A 17,731-nucleotide genomic window follows, 5' to 3' on the forward strand; every position below is an offset into this window, starting at 1 on the left:
GGCTTATGTCTTTTATTTATAGACGGATAGGATGCCGGAATTGATTGAGTTTAAATTTAGACTTTTGTTGCTTATTATACTTATTTCGGATGAATGGTTATGGATATTATGGAATTCATTTATTTGACTATTTATGCTAGTTTATTTATGATTAATTAATTATGGATGGTTTAGGATTTAAGAATATTGTTTTGAAAAGAAAAAAACTACTGTAAATTAAATGAATTTAGAAGTTAGTGTCATTTAAAGAATTTTCTGATGTGGATGACCATCTGAATATAGCACCTGCATATTTCAAAGGAAACATGAAAATATATCTTCCATGGTCTCCTCTAATGTTGCTCAAGATGTTAGCTACATGGGTGTTTCATCATCTAGAACCAAATCAGTTGAAGCTAAATCTGTTTCTAGGGAAAAACCTTCTGAGTATATTGTGCTCTATACCTTCCACATTCAAGCCCAAATAAATTTTGGACGACAACAAATCCAAATCACAAGAGAAGTTATTGCATTTTATTAAGCTTAAGTGGCTGAGTATGAGTTGTTGTTGGAAGTTGGAATACATTTCTTTGCTGAACAAAAAGAGGGAGTAGCATACGCAAAAGCGAAAATGGATGAGTCCAATATTGATCTTAATATTGGTCATAATGGAGATTCTGTTGGAGACCCTCTATAGTTTGTTTGGTTTTTCTTTGATTGGTTTATCTTTGAGTTTTTAGTTCTGTTTGCTTAGTTATCTTGTTCTTTTAATGAAATTTCTTATTGTTCTTGTTTACTTGTTACAAGTACCTAATTTACAACACTGCACTAACATGTTTGAATTTAGGGAGAGAAATTTATCTAACCCAAGGGGAGTTATTATACAAGCGAAGATAATGCATATTAGAAAGATGATAACACTTTTGGATGTTTTGTCCAGAAAGACAAAAATGGGATATTGAAACGAATGTTTTATTCCTTAATTAATTTTTCTTCATTGATAATATTATGATATTAACATATGAAATTTTGACTTTTTAGACTAATAAGATTTGCTAGAATATTGATATTTTATGATAAGATCTATAGATATTATAATATTGATTAAAAGAGTTTATTTCCTAATGAAATTCTTATTTTCATATTTGTGTAGGACTCTATAAAATGAATAAACTTTAGGTCAAATGAATTTTATAAATATGATATCATTGCTGCTGCATGCATGTGGTTTTAAGTCGAAGGAGAGCAGTGAAACGACACATGAAGAGCTAGGGATGGCAATTTTCTCTACCGGTTTCGGGACCCGCGGGGAAAACCCGAAACGGGGACGAGAATCCCTTAATTTTTCGGATTCGAAAAAACCCCATAATAGTTCGGGACGCGTATGAGGATATTATGCTCATCTCCGAACTCGCCCTGAAAATAATATTAATAATAATAAAATTAATATTATTAGTATTAATAATAATATAATAATATTATTATTAATATTAATATTATCAATAATAATAGTAGATACTAATAAGTTTTGATTCGAGTAATCCTCGTATCCGCCCTCCTCTCGCCCAATTAATATTTTTGAAATGAAGATGGGGGCGGGGATGGAGATTTGATCCCCGCGGTTTCCTTGAATCCGAAAAAACGGGGATCAGGACGGGGATGGGAGTAGGAATGGAATTCGAGGACGGAGATATGGATGGGAAACCCGCCCCCGCCCCTCCCCGCCCCGCCGGATTGCCATCCTTAGGAAAAGCAAGGAATCATGTCAGTGAATTAATAAAGAGCTCAAGCCAAGACATATTGAAATGCTGTCGGGAAGTGTTGAGATCATTCAAATGATCACAACACCTAATCAATGTTTGATTAGCGTCGTTTAATTTATTCTATTATTAAAGAACTTCAGCTTCATTTTTGTTGCATCCGTGGTTTTGGTTATACGATTTGATATATATGTTTGGATGCACTTTGCTCCCTCACTTGTTAATGAAGTTAGCTTTTATTTGTTTACCAGTATTGATTTTTGTAAACTGATAAGTTTTCTAGTGAATCGTTCTGTCATGAGCCGCCGCACAAGTATTTATACTTGCGCATAATTTATTCTATCTTATTTTATTCATTAAAATTTGTTTGTATGTTTAATTAATATATTTCACTGCATATTGTGAATAAGTGTTACAACACTTGCACACAACACTTAAATCTGATACATACAATCTCAGTATTTCTGTACTTCTATGTTATACAATTCTTTCAATCCTTATTATCACATTTGCACGACAATATAATCCCTCATGTTTTCTTCTTTTCATATAAATTGTCACATTCTCTTTTGTTGACCAGTAATATGTAGGGATGGTAATTTTCTCAGCGGTTCGGGACTTAAAAGGAAAAACCCGAAATTGGACGGTTTCAGGACGCACTATCGGGCATGGGTTTGGGATTTTTCAAATCCGTGAAAAAGATCGGGGTTGGGTATAGGGATGTTATCCCCATTGTTCGAACTTATAGAGATTTGATAATACAGCGTCTTATTTTACCTTCAGCATAGATACATAGCTCCACCTTTTTTGCCATTAGACCGGTTGTCAAAGCTCGAGTTCGTCGAAGCCAAATTTTAAAAATTCTTTCATTTGGATTTAATTTGTATCTGGAACCTATGCTTCTTCGATAATTGTTAGTACGATAGAGAGTTTTATATGATATGAATATGAATTGGCAAATATCGTTTAACTCTAATGACTTTTATTAATTCTAGCAAAATAATGTGAGAAGATGCGCATGATGTTAAAACAATGATGATAATGTATTTAATATGATCCCTCTCCTCTCCACATTTGTTAAACTCGCGATCTTTGATACCAGAGAAACAAGAAAACATCGATCCAATTAATTAAGGTGGCAGATATTTAGAAAGATAATAATTTTTGAAATCTTATTTGGAAAACAATCAAAATCGTCTTGTAAGTTAACCTATTTTTGTTTTGGTCCTTTAAATTCTCAAAATTCGATCTTTGTTATGTAAGTTCTCTTTATTTTCCTTTTACACTTTTTAGTTCTATTTCGGCATAGTGCTAAGTTGTGAACATGACGTCATACATGTTGACAGTGTCTAGTATCACATTATAACAACAACAAATTTCGGGTAAATGTTAGCGATTTTTTGTTTTATGTCAAACACCAAAAAATAATTACACACACGGAATGAAAACCGAATTTTGAACCAAAACTCCAAATAAGATAATTAATATTAAGTATTAATAATATTGTGGTTATACATGACAAATTTTTCAGTCACAATTTGTTTGTGGGAACGACATCATAATACAACTATGGTTGCATTGATTAACAAACACGGGGTCTACGGATTTAGAAAATAGCCGATTTATAACCAACCAATATTAGGTTAGATGGATAATCTTTTTTTTTTATAGAAAAAAGAAATAAATTTTTTTCGATAACCCATAGCCAAGTCCTCTACCCCTCCGAGATAATCAGGAAAGGGGGTATGTATTAGGGGAAATAGAGGTCTGTACTAGATAGTGATTTATCTTTTTTAGTGATTTCTCTCTGTCCATTTTTACTTACGACGGTCAACAAAAAAATAGGCCTTATTATTCACATGTTCACATTCCTTTTGAATATTTTGCTAATTGTGTTTAATCTTTCCCGATTCGAAATCAGAATCAGATTGGTTTATCAATAGTGTTCGCACAAAATCCCCTTTTTTGACCCTGCACCATTGATTCCACTATTATTAGTGAAGTATTATTCCTTTGTATTTATAGAGACAAGAGACATAATTTATATGGATATAGTAAGTCTCTACGTGAAATTTCAAGAAAATATCTTTCGAGTGAGAATCATATATTTAATTTTATTGAAAGCTGCCAAAGAAACAATTATATCCAGTACTGCATTATTCACCTAAACTGGGGAAAGATAATAAAAAATATAAAAAGCAAATCTTCATACCAATTATATATAAATTGCAACAATGTATGCTTTCTTAAACAAATATTTGATTAAGAATATTGTAGGGGGACTACACTAACTAATATAAACTTGAATCCAAAGCAAGCAATATAAAGATGTTGAACAAAGAAACAAACATAAAATTAATCACAACTTAAGATTCAAATCGAGCTCCGAATCATTCGTCAAGTCGTCATCCTCTCTTTCGAATTTGAAGCCCTGATTCTTGAGTCCTTGTTTCTCCTTGCTTACTGTGCCACGAGTATCAGTATCAACCCCAAGAGGCTTGGTGTTCATAACCCCAAAATCGATAGTTGCACCAAACTTTTCATGCTTTAGTAATCCACTTGTATCATTAATTGGAGTTGTCGGAAAACTTTCCATCCTTAATCTGTCATATGAAGATGGTGGGCTTATCAAATATGCTCTAGAAAACTTTTCTTGCCCGAAACGGGAGCTGTAAGGTGACGATGATGGCCATGGATTGTAAGAATAATGCTTGTTTATCATTGATTCTGCCCTAACCCCAAGTGATCTACCATAAAAGGGGTTCTGTGAGAACGCCGAGTAGGGAAAGTGGGCGTAGGCCGAGTGGCCAAAAGGCGATACTCCACCGCCAGCCGCCCCCAACTCCACCGCTCCTCCATGGTGGTGTTTAGCCATGGCCCTTTCTTGTTTGTGGGCATTCTGGTGGCCTCCCAATGCTTGAGAAGTCGAAAACTCCCTCCTGCAAAAGTTGCACGTAAACGTTTTCGAGTCCGAATGCTTGTGCGTGCCCTCATTCGACGATTCGCTGGCTGCATTCGATGAGTTGAAGAGATTGAGTTCGAGATTCGAATTTGGATCCACTTTAGCACTGCTCAACTCTTCACTGGCAAGCCTTAGATCCAGCACGACACGGGAAGTCGTTTTTGGCTCGGTTTTCTCCTGCCTCTTCTGATCAATCGATCCACTACTTTTGGGAGGAGAATCTTGTGAAGTTGTTGCGGAAATACTCGAGGCCTCGGAGTGACATTGTTCTAGGTTTTCCATAGCCAAAACCTTCGACTTTTTGTGTTCCGGCCTTGATGTTATATTGTTGGATCTTTGAGATTTTGTCTGTAAAGAGAAGATAAAGGATATTGTTGCTTATATAGACGAAAGAATCAAGAATAACTAATGAATGCTACCAATACGTAAACATATCTCAATCTTCCTTAATTCATTGCATGACATTATATATAGCTAATTTCGAAGATAACAAAGTTATTCTTGGACATCTATTATTAACATGTAATAAGTTACCATATATATATATTTAAAACCTTTCCATATATTACTTAATTTGATATTTAATGAAAAAAATATAAAGTTCCAAAACTCATCCTTAAGTTGTCATATTTTAGTTTTTGGTCATCTAAATCATTAATGTTTGATCGTAGTGCAGTATATTTTTTTTTTCATTTTTAGACTTGTTTCATCGGAATGCTGAGGTAACGCTAACTTCAACAATATCCGACGTCACTTTTTAGCAATATCGGAAGACTTATAAGTACTTTGGTGAGAAAGGATGATACTTAAAAAATAAATATAAACCAATTTATCATACTAAGATTCAATTTTGACGACAAGTCAATTCCAGAGAATGAATTTGCTATTTTTCCTAATAAAAAAACGTATAAAAAAGTTGTGATAGGGTTTAGGATATGATTCTTACACGTGATTTGAGTTATTACGGCGACTTCCTCGCAAGTTAACAGTACTTAAAGTGACATGGATCCTCTTTGATTATGGAAATATATCGATTTATTTACGTTTCATATACTTTATCTTCATCTTTAATTGGAAGATCTCATTTAAATGGATAAATAGTAATTGCATTTATGGTGAAAATCTCGTGTATTTTCTTATTTTGAATCATTTAAATTATCTGGAAACTTCATTATTTTTTATGGCCAATATCTTTTGTTTCAATTATTGCCCACCAAATTCAATTTAGGAAAAATTATTTAAAAGTATATACAAATACTTTTAGTTTCCAAAAAACTTTATAATTATTTTTTTCCTAAATTACTCGTTTCGACATTTTTCTTCTGAATAACCTATTTATCAAAATAAAAATTTTTCCCCAAATTATTCTGGATCAATTTGATTTGGTTTTTAAACAAAACTGAGCTTTTGTTCGTTTTATTTTTTGGAAAACGTTTTCAGTTTTTGCAAATGAAACAAACGGTTCCCAACATATTTTTCACAAAAAAAAAAAAAACCCATATTTTTATATGATTTCTGACCGAAGATTTCGGTTGGGAAAAATTCTAGCAAGCGGACTAGGTCAAGTTATAGTAATTGGACGACAAGTCCAAGTATCGATCCCACAGAGACTATTTTTCAAGTACTAAGATTTAAATTATTCGGTTTAATCTAGGCAGACGATGATAAGTGATTTGATGATTATTTAAACTAATTTATGTTAATTTAATGACTAAAATCAAATTGGCAGAAAAGCTTGGAATTTAGGGATTTTCAAATTTAAATAAAATGACTGGGAACACACGACGGTAACAAACTTTGATTAATATCACGCCCTGGAATTATTTAACCACAAATTATTCGATGTCACGATGCAATTCCCTAATTTGATTATAAATCTATTTCTAGAATTTATAATCCTATTTTTATTTAACAGCCTAATTATTTCTAATTAGATTTAATTAAACGAAAACGCATGTATCAACGATGGAATCACAGCTTTCGCCTAAAATCGCACACTGAAATCGAATACTATTTCTAGTCGATTTAACAGTGTGTTGATTAATATTTCTGAAGCTAAACTCAATCTATTCTCTTTTGAGTCAAGATCGATCAACAAACATGCAATTAATAGGCTAAATTAAAAGCAAGAAAATTACACAAACATTAATCAATAACAAGAAAATAATTTCATAAATCAAACAACACAATGAATAAACAAAAATCAACCGTTTGTCCCTATAATGGTCCCGATCACAAGAGAAAACTACTTCATAAATTCAAAGCTAGAAACAAATCTATTAATTGAATTCATTAATAAAAATAAGAAAACAAGAGAGGAGAAAATTTCAGCGATGGTGTGCGGATCTTGCGTGTGAACTGCACGGTTTTCCTCTCAAATCTCCCAAACTGTCGCCGTCTTCAAGAGTTTCAAAGCTCTCACCTCTTTTTTTCTCTCTCAAAAGTCGGCTCCCTCAAAAATTCAAAAACCCCCTCTTCTTTTCTAGGTTTTCCCCTTTTATTCCTCTCCAAAATCACGAACAAATCTTCGCCAAAATCTGATCCTGATCTTAAGGGCACGGACCCCGTGCATGCATCAGGAAAGGGGTCCGTGTAGACTCGGTCCAACTTTCTTCCGGAACATTGGACACGGACCCCGTGCAGAGGTCCGTCTCGGGGTCCGTGTACTCTCTGGAAAAGTCTCCCTTAGGCAGTAATGACACGGACCCCGGATACAGGTCCGGCAAGGGGTCCGTGTAGTCTCTGATTTTCTCTTCTGTGGAGATTGATGTACACGGACCCTTACACGGAGTTCGTGTAAGAGTCTGTGTTTGGCCTCTCGTGTTTTTTCCTATTTTTCCGGGTATTTCTGACGTGGCATTGTGAAATTTGACTTCTTTCCATTTCTTTGGCTTTTATCATCTTTTGGTTAAAACTGCAAATAGCCATAATGAGATGAAATAAGCGCGAAACTCGGAATAAAAACGCCAGATAAGCACGAATACGACAAAATAAAGTCCCTAAAATGCTATATAATTCGTGCTTATCAACTCCCCCACACTTAACCTTTGTTCGTCCTCGAAAAAATCAGACAAAAATAAAGATGAGAAATATCTCAGATTCAGAACTCAAGTACCACAATCAAAACTTCTCAAATTGTCAAACTCTTTCACCCTCGGTCAAAAGGTCACGCTTCGCATATCACAAGATTCGTTTTCATCGCAATTTAAGATTCAAACATTTACCCAGTAAGGATCAACAGAACAAGATGTGTGTAGTGTGCAGGTCGGACTCGTACTCATCAACAGCTACTTGGTTTCATGATCACTTATTTTCATTTGTTATCGAGACGCCCCATATGCTTGACTTTCATACCCTTCTCTACTAAATGTTGAACGACGATGACTTGGTTAATAGGTCTTTTCAAGCTTATTACGTAAGGCCAAGGCTCACGGTTACAATAGAAGGTATGAGAATCAAAAGTGAGAGGAAATAAAAATTAATCATGTAGCACATTCATCCAACTTTTGACTCGTCAACAATCATGTATTTTCATCATCCTTTGAGCTCTCTAGTCTCCTTTCTTTCTCCTTGTCCTTCAACTTTCACCCACAGATTTTTCGGGTGTTTTCAATACTATACACTTTCCTCCTTTTTCTTTTTCTTCTTTGTTTTTTTTTCATGAATAGAAATTCATCGATTCCTTCACACATATTTCTTCAACCCATTAGAGTAATTCAAGCATTTCAATGTGCACAGGAGGTTTATTTCTCTCACATGTAGGTAGACGAAAGTGTATAGGCTAAGATTCAGGTAGTTGATGTGGGACATTGAATAAATTACGAATGGGGGCTAATTGTGTGTCATTGACACACACCATTCGATTTTTACAGGCTCAAAAAGGGTTACTAGAGACAATAAATGATGTATCGGTTAGGCTTGAAAGGCTCAAACGGTCCAAAGATCGCCTAAATCATCCCTAAGTCATCACCGTTCGTATTTTCGCTTCGAGGGCTAATCAGACGAGTTCTAGGGATCGTTGTTCGATTTTTTTATTTATTTATTTTTTTAAGTTCACAATTCACCAATTCACTATCAATGATTAAAAGTTTGACCAAGTGCATTGAATGAAAGTTTATACAGAACTGGTTCATGTCTGACACTCTCCTTGAAAATACGGCTCCTCTCATTCAATACTAGGCATGAAACTATTTCCCGGGTGATCCAAAATTTAACAAATTAATCTGATTATTAAGTGAAACAAGAGTTCTTAGTCTGAAAATAGTTCCATCCTACGTGAAAAGTGTTGTTAAGTGTTGTGCAACGATGTGTAACAAAACTGACCCACCCCCACACTTTGAAATTGACACTGTCCGCAGTGTAAAACGATATAAAATGAACTATGAAGAATGTTAAGGCAAAAACACTTCCCTGGTAGAATGTCGAGTACGTAGTGGAAATGAGGTAGAAATCGGCAAATCTTGAAATGAATGACATCGAAAGCACCAAGAACCGTAAAACGGAATAGACAAAACACGCAAGCACTCAAATAAAGTCCAAATGATAATAAACATGAAGAGCAAGTTCCAACACATCAATACCAATATAAGAACGAAATGCCAAAATCCAGAAAAATAAATAAAGTCCGCCACACATCCTAACAAAATAAAGCTACGACTCGTCGTCTGAACCCAGCTCCAAGTCCTCCAAGCCATCCAGTGATGATCTGTCGCAAGGTGGCGCGTAGATATCGTCTGAAAACGTCTGCGTCCGAGAGTGGTGCTCGATGCGAGCCAGTCGTGTGTGTATGTCGTCCATGCAATCGAATATGGCGGAGAAAACCTGACGGGTACCTCTCGGCGTGCGCTGTCGTGGTGGCACATGAACCTGAGGTCCGGCCCTGACATCCAATGCTGCGTCTTCGGCCACTCTATCATCCCATACCTTCTCATCGAGTGTCGGTGGAGGCACCGGCGGGTCACGGGGATGAGGACTGATATGGCGACTCCCGGGGTTCTGATACCAAGCACCCTGTCTGAAAATGAAATACATCCCCTGCATGGCTTGGGGTGATAGTATCTGAGTGGAGGTCGGGAGGAAAGAGGTCTCACCCATAAAATCGACTCCATGGGCCGCCAAAATGCGAGAAATGATGATTGGGAAAGGGGCGTATGGTGTCTTATTTTTCGTGGGATCCACATGGGCGACGTAGCGCATATGAGAAATGATGATGGACGCCACTGGGATGGCAGGAATGTCCCCTAAACCATTCAGCATCTTATCTATGATGTAAAGGTCCATATGACGCACCTCGTTGTTATCGGCCTTCCTCGGGATAATGTTCGCTCCCGTGAAATAAAAAAATCAGGCGATCAAGTAACGGGAGGGATGTTGGAAGGACACTAGAGCGGGAGCCGGTAGGAGATGTATGGTGCTGAAGGCGGTTCCGAGCCTGAGGGATCCGGAATGTGATGTCAGATAAGAAGAGATCTAACTGGTTGAAGACTACCCAGGGGCCATCATTGGAGACGTTCAAAATTGTGGCTAAATACTCGCTAGATAACTCGATAGGCATCCCCTTGACGAAAGTACGTAGATGTGGCAAACCGGTCTTATCTCTCTCCTCAACATTGGCGTAGAATTGCCACACCAAATCTGGATAATATGGGCCGGAGATGTCCAGAAGGGACCCCCAACCAAACTTATCAAATTCAGCCCTCAGTGGCACCTCGGCGTCAATCCTCGGATGAATAGATCGCTCAACAATTACGGAGTTCCCGTGGAGGGCCGAGTACCATTCCAAATTAACTCGGCTTGTGAACTTAGCCGCATCGAAAGACAAACTTGCGGACCTGGAAGAGGAGGAAGCACCGCTTCGTGCATGCTTGCTGGTTAATCTACGAGGAGGCATGGCGATTCAAGAGGCTAGATGCCAATATTCCAACAAAATAATCACCAACTTAAGCTAATTCAATGATAATAACTCAACAACCAGATTAAAACACTTCGACGGCCAATAAGCACCAACAACAATTCAAGCACAGCAACCTAGCAATATCAGTCTTATCCAAACGTACCGGTGATAGTCCAACACCCAATCGCGAAGAAATCCACAATGAATAGACTCAACAATAGATTATCCCGAAGAAATCACTAAAGGCGGTAACAACTAAATCCAATAACAATCAACGCCCATACAATCCAATAACTGAACAACCAACACCCGGTCGCTAATCGGAAACAAATTGCAATAAACTCATATGTGGCACAAAATCCCAATGTGGATAATCGGATATGGAGGGGAGGATGCAGCCACGCTTACCGGAAAGAAAATGAGATTTGAGTGTGCACTGATGTTAGGTGACCAGCGACGGGAGTAGGCGGCGGTGTGAGAGACGGCGACTCGAATAGGCTGTGCGAGAGGGAACGGGAAAAATCGATTTGGGGCTTTAGGGATTTTGGGGACGTCTGCGCGATTTTTATTCTGATATGGTTCGAAAAACTAGAAGGCACGGACCCCGTGTAGGGGTTGGCTACACTCGGGAAGTGGAAGTTTCGAAGGTGAAATACACGGACCCCGTGTAGGGGTCCGGGGCTAGGTCCGTGTACACTCTGGAGGCTGGCAATTTTGAAAGGGATGGACACGGACCCCGTGTAGGGGTCCGGATCGTGGTCCGTGTTAGCTCGGAAATTTCAAAAGTCGGGGAATAAATCGATACGGACTCCGTGTAGGGGTCCGGGTGGAGGTCCGGGGTGGCTCGGCACGTAACATCGAAAAGTTTGAACGAATTAGAAACAGACTATGAATCATATATGCAATGCAAAACCAGATATGTACAATTCTTATAAATTTACACATCAAGATTGAAGCTCAATCAAGCACACAAGATGCAAGAATTTTACAGAAACTTCCCTGGACTATTTGACGTTCTGAAACCGCTTATCCCAATAGATCCCCACACTTTAGAAATCCCACCGCCAGTAAATAAATTACCTGCACCACCATTTACTGAGATTAACTCACGAACAATGCATAAAACAAAAAGACAAAAAACTTAAAATAAAAGAATAAAAATAAAATTAAACATTGGGTTGCCTCCCAGCAAGCGCTAAATTTAGAGTTGATAGCCTGACTGTACTCCCTTTATTCAGTTCGGATCCTGCAGATCCACGGTGGTCGGCTCATCGGGTATGGAACCACCATGATAAACCTTCAGTCTATGCCCATTTACTTTGAAAGCTCCAGTTGCTTCGCTAGTGATCTCCACTGTCCCGTAGGGAAAAACTTGCGTGATGGTGTATGGTCCTGACCATCGTGAACGCAACTTACCTGGCATCAGCTTCAGTCGGGAATTATATAGCAGTACCAGTTGTCCCACCACAAATTCTCGATGGACGATGTTCTGATCATGCCAGCGTTTGGTTTTCTCTTTGTAAATCTTGGCATTCTCATAAGCCTCCAACCTAAACTCGTCTAATTCATTCAGCTGCAGCACTCTCTCGTCACCTGTGGCTTTAGCATCAAATTCAAGAATTTAGTAGCCCAGTAAGCCTTATGTTCAAGTTCAACAGGTAGGTGATACGACTTCCCATACAACAATTTAAAAGAAGACATGCCAATTGGGGTTTTAAAAGCAGTGCGGTAAGCCCAAAGTGCATCGTCGAGTTTTCTAGACCATTCTTTCCTTGAAGCACCGACAGTCTTCTCGAGAATGCGTTTAAGTTCTCTATTCGATACCTCGACTTGGCCACTAGTTTGAGGGTGATAAGGTGTGGCCACCTTATGTCAGACCCCATACTTGGCCAACAGACTGTCAAACTGACGATTGCAAAAGTGAGTACCCCCATCGCTAATAATGGCTCTAGGTGTGCCAAAACGTGAGAAAATATTTTTCATGAGAAATTGAACGACAACCCTAGAATCATTCGTTTTGAATGCAAGTGCCTCCACCCATTTGACACGTAATCTACAGCCACCAAAATATACTTGATCCCAAAAGAAACTGGGAATGGACCCATGAAATCGATACCCCACACATCAAATAATTCACACACAAGAATATTATTGAGAGGTAATTCATGTCTCCTGGAGATATTACCTGTGCGCTGACAATCTGGACATTTTGTGACATATTCATGCGCATCCTTAAACAAAGTAGGCCAATAAAAACAAGACTGGAGGACTTTGGACGCAGTTCTAGTTGCCCCCAAAATGGCCTCCAGCCGGACCAGCATGACAATGAAACAAAATTTCGCTTACCTTTTCTTGGGGGATACATTTCCGGATTATACCGTCTGCACATATTCTGAACAAATAAGGATCCTCCCACAAATATTATTCAAATCTGAGAAAAACTTCTTCTTTGCTGATAGGTGAAATGGGGAGGAATGAACTTACTTGATAGATAATTAACAAAATCGGCATACCACGGAAAACTGTTGATTTCAAAGAGTTGTTCATCCGGGAAGTCAACGCGAATAAAGTCATTACCTTGAATAGGATTCTCCAGACGTGAAAGATGGTCTGCAACTTGATTCTCTGTCCCCGTCCTATCGATTATCTCCAGGTCGAATTCCTCCAAAAGAAGAATCCAACGAATTAGCCTTGGTTTTGCATCTTTCTTAGCCATCAAATATTTCAAGGCTGAATGATCGGTATGCACTACAACTTTGCTCCCTATCAAATACGATCTAAACTTATCCAGAGCAAAAACCACAGCAAGAAGCTCCTTCTCTGTAGTAGCATAGTTCAGTTGGGCAGCGGACAGTGTCATGCTAGCATAGTAGATGACATGAATGCATTTATCCCTCTTTTGGCCCAACACTCCTCCTAGAGCTGTGTCACTTGCGTCACACATCACCTCAAATGGCGACCCCCAATCAGGTGCTATCATCACAGGTGCGGTGATCAATTTCTCCTTCAAAATCTGAAATGCCTGCACACACTCATCAGAAAAATCAAAGTGCACATCTTTTATCAGTAAGTTGGTCAGAGGCTTAGCAATGCAGGAAAACTCTTTGATAAAGCGTCTATAAAACCCTACATGTCCTAGAAAACTACGCACTCCTCTGATGTTTGTTGGGGCTGGGAGTTTTTCAATTACTTCAATCTTTGCCTTATCAACTTCGATCCCATTTCAGAAATTTTGTGCCCAACACTATTCTTTCTCTCACCATGAAATGGCATTTTTCCCAGTTCAAAACCAATTTGATTCCTCACATCTCTCCAAGACTTTAGACAGATTAAACAAACATGTATCAAACGAAGAGCCAAAGACAGAAAAAATCATCCATGAATATTTCAATAAAGTCATCAATCATATCGTGAAAAATTGCCATCATGCATCGTTGGAAGTCGCTGGTGCATTACATAGACCGAATGGCATTCGTTTATATGCAAATGTCCCATAAGAACAAGTAAAAGTGGTTTTCTCCTGATCTTTAGGGTTCAATGGGAATTTGCATATAACCGGAATAACCATCCAGGAAACAGTAGAAAGAATGTCAAGCCAACCTTTCCAACATTTGATCATAAATGGGAGGGGGAAGTGGGTCTTTACGGGTGGCGTCATTAAGTTTTCTATAATCAATGCAAACACGCCACCCCGTAACAGTTCTGGTAGGAATTAATTCATTATTTTCATTCTTCACAACAGTGATCCCACCTTTTTTTGGAACAACTTGCACTGGACTAACCCACCTACTATCAGAAATCGGGTAAATAATACCTGCGTCCAGTAGCTTTATCACCTCTTTCTTCACCACCTCTTGCATAGCCGGGTTTAGATGTCTTTGAGGTTGGGTAGATGTCTTGTGATCGGCCTCCATCAGAATTTTGTGCATGCACATGGAGGAGCTGATCCCCTTTATGTCTGCAATACTCCAACCTATGGCTTTGATGTTATCTCTCAAGACTCGCAGCAGCTTTTCTTCCTGCATACCTGTCAAAGTAGATGAAACAATTACTAGCAATTTATTATTATCAAGCAAAAACAGATATTTTAAGTGCGAAGGAAGAGGTTTCATCTCTAGGATTGGGGCTTCTTCGATGGATGACTTTAAAGGTTTTGGGATATGCCCAAGCTCCCCAATCCTAGAATTTACCGTCTTGGAAATTGGTCTGCCTGCTTCCAGATACTGCATGTATTCCTTAATATCCTCATTTTCCAACTCTCCTGGGCATGAATCAGTCAAACAAATCTCCAAAGGATCTTCACCTATCAATTCCTGCAAAACCACACTCAACAAGCTCGTCAGTAGCATCAATTCTAAAACAATCAGATGTATCCATAGGATATTTGATGGACTGAAAAACATTAAACACCACACTCTCATCATTCAGTCCTCAACACCAACTCACCCTTTTGTACATCTATCAGAGCTTTCCCAGTGGCTAAAAACGGTCTTCCTAAATAAGAGGAATCTCACGATCCTCTTCATATCCAACACAACAAAATCAACCGGAAAAATGAACTTGTCAACCTTTACTAACACATCCTCTACAACTCCCCTAGGATATTTAATGATCTATCAGCTAACTGTAGGAAAATTGTAGTTGGCTTCACTTCACCTATTTTCAGCTTCTCAAAACATGAATATGGCATCAAGTTAATGCTTGCACCTAAGTCACACAAAGCTTTACTAAAATTCGAAGCTCCAATAGTACAAGGGATAGAGAAACTACCTGGATCCTTAAGCTTCGGAGGGAGTTTATTTTGTAAAATTGCAGAAACATTCCTCCGAAAGCTTAACTGTCTCAAAGTCAACCAATTTCCTCTTGTTTGATAAAATCTCTTAAGAAATTTTGCATATGAGGGCATTTGAGCTAAGCTTCTGCAAATGGGATATTTATATGCAGCTTTTTGAAAATCTCAAGAAATTTTGAAAATTGAGTATCCAATTGCAGTTGCTTAGCTCTTTGGGGAAAAGGGACGTGAATTAATATCACTATTGGAGTTTGAGTTTAGAGACTTACATTTCTCCCTTGCGTCCTCTGACCTTTGCTTGGATAATTCCTTCTCCTTCACATCGCCTTTCAACATCGATCACTTCCTGCTTTATGGGAGACGTCACCGTGACTGCATTGACACCTTTTGGATTCTTTTCCGTGTCACTAGGTAGTGTACCTGGAGCTCGTGTAGCCATTTGTGTCGCTATTGCCTATTTGCGTCTCCACTCTTTGCATCATGGCATCATGGTTTTGCCATCTCATCTCATTCCGGCTATGTACTTTGCAAGCATGTCCTCAAGGTTTGACTTGCTATCATGTGGCTTGAAACCGGGGTGGCATAGAAGGTCCAGCACCTTGCGGAGGTTTAGGGGTTGCTGAGGCGGCTTTTGCTGTGTAGGATGTTGTGGAGGATTTCAACATGTAGTGGCTCAACAGAATTTTTGACGGTCTCCACACAAAATTCGGATGATTCCTCCAGCCCGGATTATATGAGAAACTGTATGGATTATATTGCTGATGACCCTGGTTTCCCACATAATTTACTGAATCCCCTCCAAAGCACTGTCTTCCCTCACAAGACATATCTGGCATGAATGGCATGTCACTAGGATGAACCACCAACATTTCAGCACTTCCTGAATCTGATTCACTGACTTGACTGGTATTGACTTCTGTGCTTGGAACTGTGCCACTCTGATGTGTCAATCCATCAAGTTTCGCTTAATCGCTGTCAAAGCATCCATCTCAAGGAATCCGACCTTCTTCTCCCTTCGGTTATCTTTGCCACCCACATTGCTTTTTGCCATATTCGAGATGATTTCAAGTGTTGCGGTTGGCGTTTCCTGTATAAGCTTCCGTTTGCTGCCGCATCGAGCATAGATCTCACAGAAGGATCCACCCCATAATAGAATGTCTCAACCTGCTGGCCTATTGAAAAGCCATGTCTCGGGCACATCCTCAATCTTCTTAAACCTCGCCCATGCTGAATTCAGTGATTCCCCATCTCTCTGTCTATATGATGTGATTTCGTTTCTCAACTGTGTAATCTTAGTTGGGGGAAAATACCTGTGCATGAAGACCTCAACTAGCCCATCCCATGTAGTAATAGAACCAGCTGGAAGGTCTCGAAGCCACTCCATAGCTTCTCCTTGCAGGGAGAATGGAAATAATCTGAGTCGAATGGCATCAGTACTCACCCCATTGCACTTAATCGTATCACAGATCGACAGAAAGTTCTCCAGATGTGCATTGGGATCTTCAGATGGTGATCCCCCGAATTTAACTTGCATTTGAATCATTTGGATGATGGCGGGCTTAAGTTCGAATGTATTCGCCTGAATTGTAGGGCGGACGATACTAGAACCATAACCTCCAAATGCTGGCCTATGAAGCTCCATTAGAGTGCGATTATCCTCTTCCCCAGCCATGTCTTCAAATTCTGGTTTACAGTCTATTTCAGATTCTGCTTCAGATTCGGATTCAAGAGCCAAGTTGTTGGTCCTTCGCTCTACGGATACTGCAAAGAGTGCTTTCAATCTCAAGATCAAGTGGCACTAGATTCCTGACTTGAGCACGGCTCATATAACACGAGCTAACCCCTGAAATCAAAAATTTAAGTGCACAATTTAAGCTCCAAAAGAGTGTAAAAGTTCTGAAGTAAAATTAACTAATTAAAATACTAAAGATTTAAAAATAAATGAAAGATTAAAACTAAGAATAAAAGCCTAGTCTCAAACAATAATTTATCCTAATATTAAATAAATAGTCCCCGGCAACGGCGCCAAAAACTTGACCGACGATTTCGGTTGGGAAAAATTCTAGCAAGCGGACTAGGTCAAGTTATAAATTGGACGACAAGTAAGTATCGCCCACAGAGACTATTTTTCAAGTACTAAGATTTAAATTATTCGGTTTAATCTAGGCAGACGATGATAAGTGATTTGATGATTATTTAAACTAATTAATTAAATTAATTTAATGACTAAAATCGAATTGGCAGAAAAGCTTGGAATTTAGGGATTTTCAAATTTAAATAAAATGACCGTGAAACACACGACGGTAACAAACTTTGATTAATATCACGCCCTGGAATTATTTAAC

General features: G+C 38.6%; 2 protein-coding genes across 2 annotated transcripts; both read right to left on the reverse strand.

The window, feature by feature from the left end:
- Nucleotides 1-4,098: 4,098 nt before the first annotated feature.
- Nucleotides 4,099-4,983, reverse strand: LOC142534261 (uncharacterized). The gene has a single exon (XM_075641199.1). The coding sequence runs from the start codon at nt 4,981-4,983 to the stop codon at nt 4,099-4,101; it is 885 nt and encodes a 294-aa protein (XP_075497314.1).
- A 6,845-nt stretch (nt 4,984-11,828) lies between these two features.
- LOC142534262 (uncharacterized) lies at nt 11,829-15,825 on the reverse strand. The gene is made up of 6 exons (XM_075641200.1): nt 15,656-15,825; nt 15,246-15,513; nt 14,195-14,907; nt 14,051-14,114; nt 13,079-13,616; nt 11,829-12,187 (listed from the first exon to the last, which is right to left on the reverse strand). Exons 1-6 carry the CDS (start codon nt 15,823-15,825, stop codon nt 11,829-11,831), a joined length of 2,112 nt encoding a protein of 703 aa, XP_075497315.1.
- Nucleotides 15,826-17,731: the final 1,906 nt, after the last annotated feature.

Source organism: Primulina tabacum, unplaced genomic scaffold (genome assembly GCF_025594145.1).
Source record: "Primulina tabacum isolate GXHZ01 unplaced genomic scaffold, ASM2559414v2 Contig443, whole genome shotgun sequence".
NCBI lineage: Eukaryota > Viridiplantae > Streptophyta > Magnoliopsida > Lamiales > Gesneriaceae > Primulina > Primulina tabacum.